Below are 20,782 nucleotides of genomic sequence, written 5' to 3' on the forward strand. Positions count from 1 at the left end.
AGATTGAGCCCTATGGCAGACTCCCGTGTTCAGCGGTGAGTTTGGTTGAGATTTTCTCACTCTACTTCTGCCCCTCTATCTGTGCATGCTCTCATGCTCTCTAAGATAGATAAATAGAATAAATGAATGAATAAATCTAAAATATGTAAATAGATCTTTAAAAGAAATCTTCATATATTACTAGTAGCCCTTATTTTAACTTCACTACCACTTAAGAATTGGTGCTTAAATTGATGTCTGATTTAAGATTCAACTAGATGCTATACTTTTATTATAAAGTGCTATACTTCATTATTTCTTGAGAGCAGATTGATAATCCTGATAAAATCACTCATAATTCCAGATAGGCTATCAGTGCTCAATAAATTAGTGAATTGATTATTATTATCATTTGTACATCATCAGTATATTACAAGCACTAACTTTGGACAGATTTTGGTTTGTATTTTGTCTGTGCCATTATTAGAGAAGTGACCTGGTACACATTACTTGTTTGATATAAAGTTACTTGCTTGTTTAAGGATAAATAAAATATAGTGCTTTGTATTATCATAGAGCAAGGATTTAGGCAATGCTTTTTTTATTTTTGGACATTTGTATGGTTTTTTTTCTAAAGCTAATTTTCAGGGCTACCTATATAATTATAATTATGATTTTATGAGTGCATTTCCCTTGAGTTGTGATTTTTTTTTTTTTATGTGAGAAGTACTTACTGTTCTGAAAGCTCAGGAAGACAGTAGGAGGCCTAGAGCTCTGTCATTTCCTGCATTCTGGCTTTAGTCAGACTTGGAAGTAGAATGAAGTAGAAGTAAGGTATAAGCAGCTTTCCATTTCTATACATTATTCTAAAAATCTGGTACAATAAGTAGATTGCTCTCGTTAGGTGCCAATTTCCTAGGGGCATTTCACTGCGTTAGCCAGATTCCTTTTGCTATTATAATTTAGTTTCCAAACATGGAGAATTCCCTAGACCCATTTTGCCTTCTTATGAACTTCTTTTTCTACAGTATCACTCAAAGATTCTAAATGGTTTTATGGAATTTTTTTTATCATACCTAGTAGGATTATTTTTTAACTTGGAAACTCCACATCCATTTGTTTAGGATATCTGTGGTTGAGCAATGCCAGGAAAGTAGTACTCTTCTTTATTGTAGCATTTAAACTCTTTGAACTTAAGTTCCCTTTATACTTTTGAAAATTATTTAGGACCCCAAAGAGCCTTTGTTTGTGTGGGTTACATCTGTCGACATTTACTTTATTAGAAATTAAAACTGAGAATATCAAAATCATTTCAAAGAGTAATAAACAGTGTCATACATTACATACTTTTATGAAAATAACTACTCGATGAAACAAATTTAAGAAAAATGCCATGTTTTGTATATTTTATACAGTTTAATGTCTGACTTAATAGAAATGGATTTTCATATTGTTGGTGATTTCAATCTTTTGCAATAGGTTGTTTTCATTGAAGTATATGAAGAAAATTGAGCTTCATAGATAATATATATTTGGAAAAGAGAGAAGCATTTTAATAACCTTTTCAGATAGTATGTATATTCTTCCTTAATACTGTGCCAGTATTTAAAAGCTAATTGTTTCTTCAAGATTAATTGCAGTGTGAAACCTGAAACAATATTCATGAATTTTCATACTCTGTTACCTTAAAATCCATTGGCCTGTCACTTTGAGTGCATCTTTTACCCATGTATGATTTTGCAGCATGTTCCATTGGTCATTTAGAAAATACCCATTCATCAGTTATGCATATCTTCTAAGTGTTAACGTTTTAACATTATCAAAGTTAAATTAACACATTAACACAGTATCAAGAAATCACATTTATTAGCATTCCCACCTACCTCATCAGAGAAGTCTAAGTATTGGGAAACTATTAAGCTCACAGGAATGGATCCAAGTTCTCCAAAATTCTAATTTTCTCCTGAGAACTCGTATTTTATAATGGTAGTAAGTACTGTTAATTATTTTCTTTGAAGTGACAATCTCACTTTGTTTATTTTTGAGAAAATGTCTGCCAAATGCCTAACAATTCTAGTTTGCCAGCCATTCTTTCACTAATTGACCTTACAAGTCAAAGAGTCACACAAGTGCTTTTCTTTGAGGAAAACATCACCATTGTGCATCTGTCTTTAACAGAAAGGCTGTGTATAAATTCATGTTTTGCTACTCAGATTATTTGTGCTTACCCTTCAGAACTGAGATTCAGTGAAATTAGTGGTTTTCTATTTCCTCCTCGAGGGCATCCTCAGGTCAAACTGGCTCTTTTCCCGCCTCCAACAGCATGGCAGTAAAGAGCACAGTGACGGCTGGTGCAGTCTGGTGCCTTGATTTGTGCTCAGGTTGCAGTGGTTTCAACTCCCATTGCTTTCAGACCCTTGTAGATGGCAACACAGAGAAAAGGCAGATAATGTCTGGGTGTTGTTAGGAAAATAGTTGTGACCTCACAGACCACCTGACAGGCCTAACCAATCCCCCAGGGACTCACAGACCACAGCTTGAAAGTGCTGCTTCATTCAGTTAGTGAAATACAGTTGTCATTGCCTAAGTGATTTCAGTAAGTAGATTCTTAAGTGGAGAGATGAGGAGAGGATGATGTAAATGACTAGACAATTCATTTGACCTTCATTCTTTCATAAAATGTTCTTCTAGAACTGGCATTAAAAAAATGGCCACAGCAGGAAGCGGGCACAGCTTTAGTAATTAGCACCTTAGCGTGACCCAGGTGCATTTGTGTTTTAGGTTTTACAGCATTTGGGAAGACAGCAGGAGTGCCTGTCTTCCTACTATTGAATACTAAATAGTTTCCTCTCTTGTCTGAGCCACATTATGTAATAGGAAACTAGACACTTCAGATTATTTCTTGAGGTCTCATTTGTTAGAGATATTCCTGGGATTTTTGTGTCAGCTAAGGGCTGAATGACAGCTCTTTGTTTGAATAAAATGATTTTTTTTCATGGTATGATGTTTTCTGATAGCATTAAATATTATATGTGTCTCCTGATTTATAATGCTTAGTTAAATATAAGAAATTAGAATTTCCCTAAAAGTAAGTTCACCTTAAAACTTTATTTTAGAAACTCCGATTTTAAAAGAAATGCAGAAGTGAAGTGTTAGACGGGTTTGTAAAATCTTTTATCAGATCAACAGAGTACACACCATTGGGCAAAATATAACTAGTTTTTTTCATTTGTTTATTATTAATGTGATGACTAGCCTTAGGTAGTCTCTTATTTACATCACTGTTTTCACCCAGTTCTATTGTAAGCTGTATTTTAAGAAGTGATTTTCCAGTGAAGTGCTCATCTTACCAATTTTTTTTAAGGTTTTTAGACTTCTGTTTCTGATATGGAAAGTTGTAAGATTAATTATAATATTCTATTTAATAGGTACACATTAGAATAAAAATCTCATTACTGTTTAAATTAAACACTAAATTATGCAATTATTTTTTCTCCCTTTGTCTTTCATAGCCTAAATTCTTGTTTTCTATATCTACCTTAGTTTTGTATAACAGACTGTCTTCTTTCTGATGCTGAACTAATAATATTTTGACTCCAGTGTACTAGTTTCCAATCTTAACTTGTTTTTCCGGTGCTCTTGCTCTTTTGGAAAACTTCATCTACTTGTTTTTGTTCTTGTTCTTCTCTTCCTGCCCTTATTTTATGACCATTTTCTGCTTGGCAGAAGAATGATACAGATGGCTCTCTGACCACCTAAACAATACCACAGGCCCGTGTGCTCACTTTGTTGGGTGATAAACTATAGCCACTGTGGATTTTGGTGAACTGAGAATTATCTTCTCAGAATGAGATTCACGTGTATCACTTGCTCATTAATATTTTCCCATACTTTGTTCTGATAGAAATTCTTGATGAGGGAGATAGTGACTCAAACACAGACCAAGATGCTGGAAGTAGTGAAGAGGAAGAGGAAGAAGAAGATGAAGAGGGAGAAGAAGATGAAGAAGGTAAAAGTATAGCTCATTCAAGTAATATTGTGAAATACTCTGAAATTAAATTAATTCTAAAGTAGTCCTCTAAAATAGTGGTTCCCAATCTGTGGAGGGCTGGGGGCTGCTCCTGGCCTCTAGTGGGTGAAAGCTAGGGATGCTGTTCAACATCCTACAAATCACAAGACTGCCCTCACCACAACAGAGTGTTCTGTAGCCCAGAATGTCAGTATTGCTCAGGTTGAAAAACCCTGTTCTAAAAGTATTAAACAAGGAAATCATTTTGTAATATCAGCATAATTTTAATTTGACATTTTATGCCTTTGAGTATAAATGCCTGTGAAAAAGATGCATTCGTGTTGAGTGCATGTGATTCTGTAACCCAGACATGAATGTGACCAATGAAAGTGGCCAAGTATTTATTTGCTGTTCATTTTGGCAAAATAGAGTGGGGAGGCCAAAAGCTGTGTCTGCACAAAGCAGGCATGATGTTCTTCTTCAGCTTCGATTACTTTAGTTCACAGAAAAATAAGCTCAGAACTTTATTTTAGTTAAATCTTAGTTAAAACATCAGAACATACATAAGACTGGCCATTATTTACTTAAATTACATATTTGAAAATATTAAAAGTATGTCTCTCCCTTTTAGGACAAAACACATTTTAGTTTTGTCCTAAAATGTAATTATTCTTCTACAACATATTTTATAAAAATAAGTTCAATTTTTTTCTGGTGTCTTTCTTACTTAAAACATTTCCTGTGTACTATATTTAGTTTTAGAATTTCTTTACGTGAAAATACTGTTCAAATAAGAAATACTAAATATAGGAGAAGTTGTCATGCATTAGATAAGAGAAAATTTTGACAAATATGCATATTTATACTGGACCCATCTAGTCTGTCATGATAATCCAGTGTTTTCTGAGACTAAATTTCTAACCATAATTTACAGGTCTTCCAAATTATCAGGCTACTGTTTATAATTCTGGAAATAATATTTTGCCAAACAACAGGATGAGTGCTGCCTTTTATGTCTACATGAGCAAATGACACAGAAACAAAAATAATATTTCTGGCTTGATTTTGGACTTCTTTGAACTGACAAAAGTTGTTAAAATACTTTAAGATATAGCAGAAGACTAGAAATTTCTACTTTGAGCGCGAAAATACTATTTCACACTGTAGAAAATAGCATTACTGTTAAACTCATAGATTCTAAATACTTATGAAAAATTAGGGGCACCTCGGTGGCTCAGTGGGTTAAGCCTCTGCCTTCAGCTCAGGCCATGATCCCAAGATCCTGGGATCAAGCCCCGCATCGGGCTCTCTGCTCAGCAGGTAGCCTGCTTTCCACTCTCTCTCTGCCTGCCTCTCTGCCTACTTGTGATCTCTCTCTCTGTGTCAAATAAATAAATAAAATCTTTATTTTAAAAAAAGGAAAGAAAGATTATTATCTGGAGATACATTTTTAGTCCTTCACATTTATTTTTGTAGTTTCATAATTTTGTTATGTTTAATTTCTTTCAGGACAGAAAGTAACCATTCATGACAAAACAGAAATTAATCTAGTCTCATTTCGTCGTACAATTTATCTTGCTATTCAGTCAAGGTAAGATGCTATAGCTCAGTTCATTTTTATTTTTGAAAGAGGATGGATAAGAAGATGGGATTTTTTACAATCTGATGACAGAAAACTAGATGGCACTTTAGGGATTCTCAGACTACCTGCCCAACTTCATAGATCCCATAGATCCCTGCTGTTGATTCTTTGTTTCAAGAGAAAATTATCTTTATTTGTTTGGAAGGTCTAATTGTATCACAGAATTTAACGTTTTTTTCTTTTTTTTTTTTAACTTTGTCATTCCTTATAGTTAAATATCACTAATAAAAACCTGAAGACAGCTTAGTGTTATAGAGCTGGCACAATATTAATTGTAGTGGAAATTTAATATTTTTAAATTTGGTTTCTAATTCTGATTCTAAGCAGAGAAGCACTGTTATGATAACTTTTGGACACTGATTTTTTTGTGTGTACAGATGGAAATGAATATATATGGAAATAGGAATTAGGAAGGTTTTGAGGACCCTTTGAAGTAATGTTAAGTAAGAACTACTGCGATGTCTTATGAATATCTTATTCCCTTTGAAGGCTATGAGTTTGGTTTGGAAGAGAAATAAATGAAATATTAAATGCTTAGTACATCTGTTGTTTTTTATGCAAATCAGCCTATTGATTTAATGGCACAGTGTTTACATTTTGCACCGGAGGAGGAATGTTTTCTCAGTTTTGTTTTCTTATTAGGTTTTGTATATTTCCATTTAGTATGATGTAATAGCAAAAATGATTCATACGTAGGAGTCATCCTGTTTTTATTCTGTCTGAAAACTTTTTGGCTTAGATTCATCTTCAGAAAGAGAAATGTTACAAAGCAAAACATTGGCTAGAAATATTTTTGGTTTATCCTTACCTATTTCTTTGCCTTTTGCATGGAAGAAAAATCTATTAACTATGTTTTCATACAAACTTAAAGTGGAAAATGAAAATTTTTTGTTATAGGTAAAAATTCTTACAGTTTGACCTTTCATTTATCCTTTTTTAGAAATTCAACAGTAATCTATTGTAAACAGCAGATACATGTTTTAATATTGGTGTTAAGATTAACTTTGAAGAGTTACAGTGGAGCTGTTTGGATAATTACTTAAAGGAAACTGTTTTTTGTTTTTTTTTTTTAGTTAACCAAACCTTAATAGTCCTTGAACCACAGAAAATATTTTAAAAATGAAAGCAATAGACAGGTGACAGTCAGAATTACAGAGTGATACCAACTCTATTAACGGCAATACCATTTCATGTGTTGGTATTTGTTAAGCGTTTTGAACCCCTAAATGTCTTGTAAGAATGACTTATATGTGACAAAGTTTACTATACTTAAAATCTCATACATATTTTAGAAAGAACCACAAAGACTTTGGTAGACCAGATGTTTAAAGGACATGGTTGAGGGATTCATGTAATGGGATCCTGAATCATAAAGTTACTAAACAAATATCACTCTAGACTAAGAAGTGCTATTATTGGTCATTAAAACAGCTGAAGTGATTTACTGTGTGTTGTTTTTTTTTTCTTCAAAGCAACAGCACTCAATATTAATGACTTTAGGGAGATACAGGTAGACATTGGTGGGAATTTAAATTGATATGCTCTTTATGGAAAGCCTTTTAGTAACATGAATTAAGGGCTTAATGTTGATGCCATTTGACCATTTTTCAAAATTGACAGAATTATATAGAGTTGTTCAGTACAAAAAAGAAAAAAACTATCTTGTCCAATAGAAATAATCAAATGTCTAGTTTATGCCACTAGTGAAAGTTAGGCTAATGGGGAATTATTATTGGTATGGTCGAGTGGTCTGATTTAATGTGAAATGGGGCAAAAACGGTATAGACTATATAGTACTGTACCAGTAGTATTTTTTTATTAATTTTTTTAAATTTTTTTATAAACATATAATCCAGTAGTATTATCTTAAGTGTTTAGATAGGTAGACAGATTCTAGAAGTGACACATTAACATATCAACCATGGTTGCCTGGAGAAGAGATTGCATTTTTTGTGTCTGTGTTTTCCAGTTTTTTTGTATTTTTCAAAAAGTCTTATGTTTACAATATACCAGTCTCTACCAAATATAATATAAATCAAGAATGGAATATAATCATCTAGTCAGATGGCAGTGAGGGCATTTTATACAGTTTGCTTTTGGAAATCTTGCAGACAGAACTAAGGTCTGACAACTGAACTGTGTGGTGATTTTATTTTTTTACTTTCTTTTCTTTTACATTTGTTGACTGATCTCATCAGTACTCTTCTTACTATTCTGGCTCTTTAATGACCCTCATTTACATAAAACATAAAATTATGTTGGTTTTGTTATTGAAACAGATTTGTTATTGAAAAGTAAACATTCCTGTTTATTCTTGCTTTCAAATGATGCTCCACTCTGATTTTTCATTATTGAAGCTCTAGCATCAGAGGGTGGTGGGTCTATCATTTTCCCACCAAACTTTCTTAGATTGGAAACATCAATAAAACCATTTGTAAACACAGCTGGAAAACTAACATCACGTAAAATCATTTTTCTTTACTCTTCCCCTCAGTCACTCTTTATTTGTATTAAACCTGAAATTTATTTGACTTAGCAACCCAAGATAACTGAAATATCAATATTAATTCATTTAATATTTACATTTAGTGCAACTTCAAAACAGTCTTGTGTAAGGTGTTACCAGATACTTCTCAAATAAAACGAAAACAAGGAGAAGAGACTGCCATACAGCTAACTTTCTCACTGGTACTTATTAGATAAACAGAAAGTTGTAAAGTATTTTTCTTAATTAATTGACTCATTTTTCAGATTTTGCAGGTTTTTTTCCTGCATACTAATTCTGTTTTTAAATCAAAGCTAGGAAAGAAAGTGTCACATCTTTCAAAATATTTTTTGGTAATATTGCTGTATTGTTGAAGTTTATCAACTACAGTTTAATATTTTAATATTAGTCCCAGATATTGTTTAATGTTACCTGTTGCAGAAGTGCTTTCTGATATATTTCTTTCTTCATTTTAGGTTTTTTGTTTTTTTTAATTTCTTTACATTGTACCATCCTGGGTTTATTACTCTGTTATGCTTACAGAAACTCAGTATCAGAAGCTGAGGAATTAGATGAACCATAAAACTAAATTCATAGTCATTCTATTTCAGTGACTATTTATTTTATACTGCTGATATCAAAAGAATGAAGATTTGAACATTCTACGCAAAGTACAAATACATTAGCATTATTCATGTATTGAGCTCACATTAAATTTGGTAATCCTCTTAAGTATATTGGAAATATTTTTAATGAAACTTAATGAATGTTATATAAAAGCAATTTTTTTTTCCTTGTAAGTGATTTTGATTATTTACTATTTTTATACTTAGTTTTTGAAAATGTAGAAGCACTGTGGTTGGGTATGAATCAAGATAACTTGTAAATGTGGTGATTAAGTACTAGATGTCAGGCTGGGCTCTGGAACATCTCTTCCCTCTTCCTGTCTTGGGTCATAGATAAGTGGAAATATTTAGCAACATCATAAAAATTTGTCTACTTTCTATGTATTTGCCCATTCTGGACATCTTAAATAAATGGAATCATACTTTACGTGGCCTTTTATTTCTGACTTTTTCACTTCACGTAAATCAGAGTTCATCCATGTTGTAGTACGTCTCAGTACTTCATTCTTTGTAGAATTAAGAGCTATGTCTTTTCTATATACACGATGCAGTACTGTAAAGTTATAGTTAAAAAGTTATTTTAAACAATTGTTGAAGTAAGATCCTTATTTATGAAAGAGCAAGTTTTTAACCTAACTGTTGTGACCACTTTGTCTCTACAGTTTAGATTTTGAAGAATGTGCACACAAATTGCTGAAAATGGAGTTCCCTGAAAGCCAAACAGTAAGTCACAATAATATTGTTTATAAAAATGTTTAAGACAGTTAACATAGGTTTTATGAATTGAAATAATAACTCAGTATTGAATATTCATTTTTAATGTAGATATTCTAAAATTTTAAAATAACTTAAAAATTAGTTCTGGAGTGCTTCATAAATGCTCCTCATTGCAGTGAATTAAATGGGCTGCTTAAACGGGATGTAGGAAAAGGAGGAAGTCTCTTTGATCCATTGCACTTTACAGAAAATTTTGAGTGGTTGCCTGTAAATCAAATGGTAGCTTAAAATACAATAGGAAATTTGTTCCTTAATGAATTGCCTACTCTATCTACTTACTGTACTCTATCTCTATCTACTCTGTCTACTTACTGTACTAAAGCATCTTTTGTGGTAGAAATTATACTGATCACCATACATGTTTTATATCACTTAAATTGGATATAGAAGACTCTGTCATTTTTTTCATTCATTAATGCAACAAAATATATTCAGCGTATACTACATGTCAGACTCTACAGGATACCAAGGATTCAATAATCCAGTACATGTTAGCCCCCCCGCCCCTTAGTCCATGGACTCATAATCTTACAACTTAGAATATACTTCACTGTTCAAAGTATCATAGAACCCTAATGCCAGAAATCATAAAGACTGGATTGAGTAGATTATCTTCGATGTTTTTTCTAATTGCATTTTTATTTAGATTGTTCCCTGCCCATCTCCATTGAGCCAAGGCTTTGGGGGTTTTGTTTTTCACACCCTGACCCAGCAGAGATGCTAGAGTGAATATATCAACTCTAGGCTGTTTTTATTTCTAAAAGATTTTGACTATCTGAGCTGTTACCATTAGGTGTAAGTGCTTTGTCTTAAGGCTCTTAATATGATCTGTTACGGGGATTGGCAGACGGTGGCCCAGGCCCACTATCCATTTTTGTAAACAAAATTTTATTGGAATACAGCCATACCCATTGATTGGTATATTGTGTATAGTTGTTTTCACCTTATGACAACAGAATTGACTGGTTGCAACAGGCACTTTATGGCCTCTAAATCCTGAAGTATTTACTATCTGGCCTTTGAAAAAGTTTACCAATCTTTTTCTAGATTATAAATTTCTTCTTGAAATGCCATGGTATGTAATTTTGAGAAGAAATTATTCTTTTCAAATTTAAAAAGTTCTTTTTCCCCCTCTTAAAGTTTGTTTATTAGTATATTAGTAACAGTGTACCTATTTGTATCCTGGGTGCACTTGATTTGTTCACTTTTGAAAGGAAATAAATTAGTGAATTAACCTTTAAAATAATAATTGAAACTGAAATTACTATATGATCTTGTCACATTATTAGAGAAGTATAATTAAGTCATTTTATGTTTTATTAATATTAATTCAGAGGGTAGTTATTCTAGAACTAACCTCAACATATTTTGATAGCATTTGGAAGAATGTCTTAGTGCATCTATTTTCATTCACTCAAAAGACTCCTAAAATTGCTGTAATATTTAATTAAAATGTTAAAATATTTAATTATTATAAGCCACAGGGAATAACTCTTATAATTGCATTTAGTCTAAGGAAGAAAGTAATTTGTTTTACAAGTAGCATTGGCTTATTTAGCAATGCTCTCAGCATATTACCATGTTATATTGTTTAAAACCTGATTAACTGTTATGTTATTGTAAAATACAATGTTAGTAGAAAGAGTTGAAAATGCATTTTAATACATCAAATTAACATAATGTGGCAGAACTCAGAAAACCTCATTTTAACTTTTTAGTACTATATTAAATTTTGACATAGTACATCTTTTCAGAATTTATGCATTAATAAGCATTTTCTTTAATTGAGGTGACTTGTGATTAATCATAAAAAAATAATAATTTAGTAATGTAATGATATCTGAAAACAACTTCAAATTGTGAATTAAGGCCTTTTAAGTAGATTGTTTTATAAGAAGATTATCAACTTCCAGAACAGCGCTATCGAATAGAACTTTTGCAATGATGAAAATGTTTGTGTTCTACACTGTCTAGTATGGTAGCCACTGGTCACATGTGGTTTTTGAGTACTGAAAATGTGGCTAGGATGACAAAAGAATGAAAATTTTAATTTTATATAATGGTATTTAATTAATTAGCTAGGGGCTAGCATGCTAGACAGCACAGTTCTAGAGTATCTGTTCTGTGCTTCTTTAGGACCCTTTTCCTCCCTCTTGCACATGGATATATGCAGTAAATATAGATAGACCTAAGTTTTAAAAATAGTTACAGTAGGGTGCCTGGGTAGCTTAGATGGTTAAGTGTCTGCCTTCCGCTCAGGTCATGATCCCAGCATCGTGGGATTGAGCCCAACATTGAGCTTTTGGCTCAGCAGGGAATCTGCTCCTCCCTCTCCCACTGTCTCTGCCCTGCTCATGCTGTCTCTCCCTATATCTCTGTCTCAAATAAATAAAAGAAAATATATTTACATATTTACTTAGGTTGCATCTTACATTGTTAAATATGACAAAATGTCAAAATTGCTAATTGAAAATACTAAGGTGAAATTAAATAGAAGTAAAAATGAACTGAAAGGGTATATATTGTATTTTATATGATAAATATATTATTATATTTATATTTTCCATTTATAGAACACAAATCCATTGCAGTTACTATATTTGGAAAAAGAATAATTTTAACTTTTTGGTAAATGTTTTGTAGAAAAATATATACTTAGTCAATTCTACAGCAGTGGTCAAAGAATGAATTTAGGCCTTTTTAAATTTTGTTTCCATTGAGCTGTCCATGTTGTCTGAGTTTCTTTGTCTATGAAATTGATATAATCAATACATACTTCATTATAGTATTTTAAAATTATAAATCATTTGTGATGATGGTATTTCTGGTCCTGGATTAACTCTTGCATTTATTAGCTCAACAGAATTTTTGCACAGAAGTTGTGAAGGCCCAAAAATAGCTGATTAGACAGTATATTACTCCAGTAGTTATGGAATGATTTGATCTATTTGTATAGATTTATCAGTAGATCTATATGTGTAACATTTATTTTGAGGCTAGAAAATCCAGCCACAGAGGTGTTTATTTCCTTTGTTCTTTTAAAAAGACCTTTTATTAACCAGAGTATCATTTAAGTTAATGTTGTAACTATGCTTATTTATGCTTCTATGAAGACTCATGTTCTACCTTTTCCATACTAATTAAATATATTCCTTAATAATTGAGTTTAAAGGTATATAACTGAATTATTAGGTGGCATATGGATGAGCTGTATTTTTAAAGATTTTGTGTAGACTCTTTTTAGAATATACTCTATTCAGTAGTCTCTTCATGGTATATCTGTTTCATATAGTAGATATCTTGAGGTGGTTCATACTTAATATAAATTTATAATTTTCTAATCAATCTAGTTAGCATGGATGACTATGGAAGCTATCAGCCAGGCTGAAGGCTTTGAAAAACTAAACAGGTTGACATAGATTGAATTTCTTAATTTTGTCCTGATAACTTAAGCTCACAAAGCTTTGGAAGTTTTGTGTATTTAAACCTTATTTAAAAATTCAAACTGTCTCTATCATATTGATAAATTATCATACAGCATGGATTCATTGTTTTATGAATCACTAATGCAATTTTTTTTCCAAATAGAAAGAACTCTGCAACATGATACTTGACTGTTGTGCCCAACAAAGGACATATGAGAAATTTTTTGGCTTATTAGCTGGGGTGAGTTACAGCCTCATTTTTCTTGTAGGAATTTAGTAGAATCACTAGGGTAATCCATAACATGAATATTGTGAATTAACGTGTCTGCTTTTTGGTCTTGTCTAATATAAGAGCAAGTCTTCGCTAAGAGCTTGTTGCTCTTCCCTCCCTCGGGTTTCCCATCCTCTGTAGTTTCCTCCTTTCCTACTTCATTTTGCAGTGCCTTATTAACATTGCTTATGACTCTTCCAGAACTTTTTGAAATTCTTTATGCTTTGTAACAGTTTCCCAAAGAGGACAATTAAATGTTGCCTTTTCAAAATGTCAAAGCATTTTCTGAACTCAAGTACATGTTCAGGCAACACAAATAGAGCATGAGCTAAAATAAGTTTTTAAATCTAAACTCTACCCACAGAGAAATATATTTGCATGGTATATAAATGTATGTGTCTATGATAAGCTACTTGTATAATTTTGTTTTAGTGTATAAATCCCAGGTAAATAGGGATGATATACATTACCTTCTTTTTTAACCATTCCATCATATAGCACAAAAAGATTGAATGATATGATATGCAAAATATTTACTAATTTTTGATTCAGTAAATTTAGAAGGATCTAATATGCTCGTAATGGTATTGAGAGTCAGTTTTTAGTGCTACTGACCTTCAGTTTTTTTATTTATTAGCGATTTTGCATGCTAAAAAAAGAATACATGGAATCCTTTGAAAGTATATTCAAAGAACAATATGATACCATCCATCGCTTGGAAACAAACAAATTGAGAAATGTTGCCAAGATGTTTGCTCACCTTTTATACACTGATTCACTTCCATGGAGTGTAAGTAGATGAACCGATATTTATTCTTCCTTCCTCATCCCATTATTCTCAAAATAGGTATTAAGTATAATATAACCATAGTTTTCCTATGTAGGAAATGTACTTTAAAATGAAATGTATAGCAAACTTTTATCGTAATGGCTATCTTTGAGGTTATATTCATACAGCGTGGGATTGAGAAGTTAGGTAAATAACGTGAGTGTAAGAAATACCACCTGTGATGATTTTAACAGCCCTTTTTAATAGTGATTTTTACTAGTGATGGCTAATGGTCTTTTCAGGGAAAAATAGAGATTTTCCTCTTCTCTGTGTGTGCACACGTGCATATATACTCATACCCATGTACACGAATAGCTTTATGGTCCATGCATCATGTAGTCAGTTCTTTAGAACAAGATAAGATATCCTTGATACACAAATGAATACTGGATTGGAATTTAAAATATATTCGTGACGCTGGAATTTATTGTACAACTGCTGTTCATCCAACAGCCATTCATTAAGTTACCAGTTCTGTGTCCAGTCACTTGAGAGAGATACTGGGCATCCAAAGTGAACTATATATGATCTCTGCTTTAAAGGAACATACCATATAAGAAATACATAAGGTAAGATATGCCCATAGCGCCAGTACAAAATAACAAGTGATAGGTTATAAGAAAAGTGAAGTTGAAAGAAAGAAATTACATCCAAGAGGAAAGAAAGAAAGAAGAGGATCACATTGTACTATACCACAACCTAATAGTAGAATGAGGCAGCAAAGTGACCTTATAAATGTTAGATAGATTCTTGTAATATTGTAAGTACTAAGTATGTCTAGCTGCATTAATAGGTACTTTCTAAGCTGGCCTAGGAGCCTGATTATAATAATATTTTTACTACTTTTTTCCCCTCTGGGAATGAAAATGAAATCAAGGTTTTAAACAATCGAAGCAAATGGGTTCCTGGAACATAGAAACTGGAGGTTACTTTTAGTTTTATTTGTCCTAAAACATCTCTATGGCTTCAGTTTTTAAGGCTTAATCTTGGTATTCAGAACAAACCATCACTCTTCCTGTCTTTACCCTTACTGTATATGTACTATACAAAACTGTAGCCTAATGCATTAAGTGGCATTTTGCCCCAAACCCCTATATATATCCACATTTTGATGAGTGAGTTTTAGGAGCTAGTAATCTTTGCTTCAGCATTATATACTTACAGCAGAATATAAAAGCACATTACTCAAGAAAGAATGAACTCTATTTCTGTAGTGTCTTAGCATTATGAAAATTAGCATAGAGAGACAGTCTTAAACTTTGCCAAGAAATAATACTTACTAGGACAAAGAAAGATACAGATAATTCTTTAGAGATGCTTAAAGTTATAAGTGTTGGTCATTTTGTCTTATCTTTAGAACAAAATAAAATTGTCTTTTAATTTTCAGGTTCTTGAATGTATAAAGCTAAGTGAAGAAACCACTACATCATCCAGTAGAATTTTTGTTAAAATATTTTTCCAAGAACTGTGTGAATATATGGGTCTTCCTAAACTTAATGCAAGATTAAAGGATGAGTAAGTTTATCATTATGCACATTTTATTCTTACTGTCCTCGGGAATCTTCCTCCCATTATAGCAACCTAAATCCACACTTGGTTGTAAAAACAAGAGTTAAGTCCCTAGGTCTTTCTTTCTTTCTTTTTTTTTTTTTTTAAAGATTTTATTTATTTACTTGAGAGAGAGACAGTGAGAGAGAGCATTAACGAGGAGAAGGTCAGAGAGAGAAGCAGACTCCCCATGGAGCTGGGAGCCTGATGCGGGACTCGATCCCGGGACTCCAGGATCATGACCTGAGCCGAAGGCAGTCGTCCAACCAACTGAGCCACCCAGGCGTCCCTAGGTCTTTCTTCTCCCATTAATTACTACTCTGAATCTCATGTTCTGTGGCACAGGACAACATGCGGGGGTTTTTTTGTTTTGTTTTTTAAAGATTTTTATTTATTTATTTGACAGAGAGAGATCCCAAGCAGGCAGAGAGGCAGGCAGAGAGAGAGGAGGAAGCAGGCTCCCTGCTGAGCAGAGAGCCTGATGCGGGACTCGATCCCAGGACCCTGAGATCACGACCTGAGCCGAAGGCAGTGGCTCAACCCACTGAGCCACCCAGGCGCCCCCAACATGCAGTTTTTTAATGTTGGATTTTAGTTGCAGGAGAGTAAACACAGAATCAGTGCCTCTTTTAATTTAGTTAGAACACACAATTATTTTGCATGTTCATTGGAGTTTTCTAATGAGTACTACTTACAGTCTTATTTTCTTTTTTTTCTTATGATTTTATTTATTTATTTGACAGACGGAGATCACAAGTAGGCAGAGAAGCAGGCAGAGAGAGAGGAGGAAGAAGGCTCCCTGCTGAGCAGAGTACCCGATGCGGGGCTCAATCCCAGGACTCTGGGATCATGACCTGAGCTGAAGGCAGAGGCTTTAACCCACTGAGCCACCCAGCCGCCCCTTTATTTTCATTTTTAACCCAAATTTTGAACCTTAGAAAATTAATTAATTTTTGTTATCAATGGTAATTATAAATGTATTTAGATGACTCGGTCATGTAGTTGTTCAAATTATTACACTGAATGAGAATCGTGTTCCAGGACTATCATGTAATCCCTACACCAGCTTTCTTATTTCCAATTTATTCAGATTACTGTTGACTTCTACTTCATTCACACTGCTGAATCATCCTTTCAGATTTCTTAGTGACTGCCTGCCAAGTCAAGTACTTTTTCTCAATCCTCCTGCCCCCGGACTTTCCGGCCTTACTAATGCAGTTGGCCACTTGCTCACTGTGGCTCCTCATTTTCTTTTCATTCTGCCTCACTCTTCATGGTCTCTACTCTTCAGCCTACCTCTCCTCTTTGCCACAGTTTCCATTCTGGCTTCAACATGCCCTCTCTGGGCTAGTCCCTCTCTCCTCTTGGTTTCATAGACTAACCTTACCGGTCCCTGTCTACTTCACCTCTCCTTAGACTTCACCAACATTGCTCAGCTTGTTCGTGCTTCCTTACCTCCATTTCCAGAGCTAGAAATCCCCTCTTTTGGTCTATCCAGCAAAACTCTTAATTATTTTTCCTGTATGTCACTTTTTTCTGTGTAACAGTTTGTCTTGACCCTGCTGGTTAGTCATTCAGTGTGGCACTCAGAACAACATGTCCAGACCACCTTGTATTGTTCCCATCTCTGGAAATAATGATTGCATGCAGTCTTCATCCATGATTTCGCCCTTTTGTTGACTGTTTTTTCCCATCCCCCAGTGCTGTGCACAGTGCTGTGTGCGCATGTGTGTGTATATATATAAAACAGAGATTTGTTTTTACTTTATTGTATACATTCACAGATGTGTGTGTATGTGTGTGTGCGATTGTGTATGTTATACAATATGTATGTATGTGTGATGTATAAAAAAGTTTTTAAAAACCTGTGGGGCGCCTGGGTGGCTCAGTCAGTTAAGCATCCAACTCTTGGTTTCCACTCGGGTCATGATCTCAGGGTTGTGAGATCAAGCCCGGTGTTGAGCTCCGCACTCCTTGAGGAGTGTGCTTGAGATTCTTTTCCCCCTCTCTCCCTTAGGCCCCACACCCTGCACACCCATGTGCCTAGGCTCTCTCTCAAATAAATAAATCTTTTTTTAAAAAAACCTCCTCTGTTGTAAGTTTAGTAAATTATGACTTGACTCTACTTATTTCATTTAAATAGCATGTAGCCTAATCTAATAAATTACATAAATCTCTTACTTAATTGTATTTCATTTACCAATTTAAAAATACATAGAAAATCTGAAAAGTGATTATATAAGAAATTTGCCTTTTTATCTTTAAGCAATGTGTTCTCTTTTGTTCATTTTCTTTTCTTGTTTTAGAACCCTACAGCCATTTTTTGAAGGGTTATTACCCCGAGATAATCCAAGAAACACTCGGTTTGCCATCAACTTCTTTACTTCGATAGGTCTTGGAGGTTTAACGTAAGGATAGTTTTCAAAATTTTATTTTCATCTTATAAAATTATGTCATAGTTGCCTGTAAAGCAGAAACTAACAGAGATTATATCTTTAATTAGGGATGAATTGCGTGAGCATCTCAAAAACACACCGAAGGTCATTGTGGCACAGAAACCAGATGTTGAGGCAAATAAATCCCCTTCCTCTTCCTCTTCCGCGTCCTCCTCTTCAGAGTCGGCCTCCTCTGCCTCTGACTCGGACAGCAGTGACAGTAGTTCAGAGTCTTCCAGCGAAGACAGTGGGTCTTCATCCAGCAGTAGTCAGAGCTCTGCCTCAGGTATGGAAACTCACTTCTAATGGATTGGGCTCTCTTTTCTAACAAGTATATTGCTGGTGATGTTTACAGCAAGGGAAGAAAATAATTTGATTGCTTGATTATTTTAGAGTTCAGTTGTTTAAAAGCCACAATTAATAATATAAATGATCATCTATCCCTGCTGGAGCCTGTAGTGAATTGCATCATTTATAATGCTAAGATTACCTATTGGAATCCTCTTCATAGAAATGAAGATATTTCATTGCAAATACTTATTTGAGTGACGACTGAAATGCCATTCATTCATAGTGCCTATAGTCCAATTTATAGCTTTTCTAGTAGTTCTATTTTTAAAAAAAAATTTTAAAGAGTTTTTTACTGTAGTGAGGTCATGTTAGCTACTGATAAATGCCATGCGTTCATTGCACACATCGTAAGTGTAAATGTTCATGAAGAGAACACATCCACATGCTAGCTACCCATTACCAGAGTTACTAGCTACTGCTGCTCCTCCCATCCACTGCCTCAGGGCAGCTACTACTCTCATTTGTAATTCCGTAATTCATTGTGCCTGTTTTTAACTTTATAACTGTGTTTTGTGAACTCCTTTGTGTCTGGCTTATCTTTCACAATTACTTTTGTGAGCTTCATCTCTAATACTGCATTTAGTTATAGTTCCTTCAATCTTATTGCTGTATAGTTTTCCACTGTATGAATATGCTACAGTCTATTTAACATCCCTTTTACTCAGAAGCAATTGAGATATATAAATAGTATTCCTATGAATATCCTTATTCATACTCGGTAGGTATGTACATATATGTAAATGCACATATATGTACCTATGTGCATTTCCGTTAGGTTTATCCTGGGAATCACTGGGTTGTAGGTTGTATGTATATTTAGCTCTAGTAGTTACTGCCAGCTTGACAAGTCAGTATTTCAGTTTAGACCCCCATCCGTCATGTTTGAGAGTTCCAGTAGCTCCCATCCTCTCAGCACTTTGGTTGGATATCTTCTTCATTTTAACTGTTCTGGTAGATATGTAATGGTATTGCATTGTGGTTTTAATTTGCATTTTCTTGATCATTAATGAAGTTGAACACTATTTTATAATGTTATTGGTCATTTGGGTATTTTCCTTTTTGTGAATGTCTTTTCAAATCTTTTGCTACCTTTCCCCCCTTTTTGTTGTTTTATGAAGTTGTCTCTTCTATAAATTTGTCGTTCTTTAGGTTTTGTGGATATGTATCTTTTGTCACATGTATGTATTGCAGATAGCTAACTAGCTATCTTGTCTCTCCCAGCCTGTGCAGCTGCCAGAGCTCTGTTGGTCTCTCTGTCCCTCAGCAGTAACCCTGGATCAGCAGATGCTCATAGGGAGAAAGTGGCTGTAGAATGTCAGCTTACTTCTCCATGGTTCCGCCCTCTCTAGAATGCTGGCCCTTTTTTTTTTTTTAAAGATTTTATTTATTTATTTGACAGAGAGAGATCACAAGCAGGCAGAGAGGCAGGCAGAGAGAGATGAAGGGAAGCAGGCCCCCTGCTGAGCAGAGAGCCCCATGCGGGACTTGATCCCAGGACCCCAGGATCATGACCTGAGCTGAAGGCAGTGGCTTAACCCACTGAGCCACCCAGGCGCCCCTAGAATGCTGGCCCTTAATCAACTTAAAAGAAAGTTGCAAATAGTACAGAAAATTCCCATATAGCCTTCACTCAACTTTTCCTAGTGTTAGTATTGTATGTAACCAGAGTTCCATTACGGAAGCCAGGAAATTAACATTGTAACAATACATTAAACATATTCTTACTTGAATTTCACCAGTTTTTCCATTAATGTCCTTTTTCTTATTCCAGGTTCCTACTTGGATTGAACTGAGTTTCTTCTTAGTCCTCTATAACCTATTCCTCTCAGGTTTTTCTTGGCTTTAATGGCTCTGAGACTTTTGAAGTCCTCTGGTCACTTATATTTTAGAATTGGTCCCTCAACTTGGATATCTGTCTGATATTTTTACATGATTAGAATGAGGTTATGCATTTTTGGACAGAATACCATAGAAATAATGTATTCTTAATGCATCTTATCTTGGAGTTCATAATATTGATATGTCTTATTGGTGACATTAACTTTGATCACTTGGTTAAAGAGATATCTGCTCAATTTCTTTTGAGCAGGAAAAGACAGAAACTCCTTTTCTCTATAAATTAATGTCTTGTAGGGAGATAATTTGATACTATGCAAATCTTCTCTTTCTCCTCTACCTTTTGCTCTTTAATTTTAGCATCCATCTTTGGGTCTTGTCTGCAATACTTAACTACTGTGGTGTTTGCCGAATGTGATTTTTCCATTTGTCTTTTTCTTCTGCATTTAGTGATTGAATTTCTTCTGCAAGAAAGAATTATCCCTCTCCCCCACCCCCACTTACTTGTTAACTTTACATTTTATCAGTGTGGACTCTTGGGTATTTATCTGAATTAGTTAAAATCCATT

At 34.0% G+C, this 20,782-nt stretch overlaps 1 protein-coding gene across 1 annotated transcript in view; it reads left to right on the forward strand.

Annotated features, from left to right (window-relative positions):
* The window catches only part of CWC22 (CWC22 spliceosome associated protein homolog), a 58,491-nt gene that overhangs the window by 35,601 nt on the left and 2,108 nt on the right, over positions 1–20,782 (forward strand). Inside the window, 8 exon segments of the mRNA XM_082689360.1 lie at positions 3,884–3,988; positions 5,498–5,579; positions 9,404–9,464; positions 13,107–13,184; positions 13,852–14,004; positions 15,431–15,558; positions 17,898–17,999; positions 18,095–18,312. Of these exon segments, the coding sequence (XP_082545486.1) occupies positions 3,884–3,988; positions 5,498–5,579; positions 9,404–9,464; positions 13,107–13,184; positions 13,852–14,004; positions 15,431–15,558; positions 17,898–17,999; positions 18,095–18,312 (927 nt within the window).

This window comes from Mustela nivalis, assembly GCF_964662115.1.
Source record: "Mustela nivalis genome assembly, chromosome: 11".
Lineage (NCBI taxonomy): Eukaryota > Metazoa > Chordata > Mammalia > Carnivora > Mustelidae > Mustela > Mustela nivalis.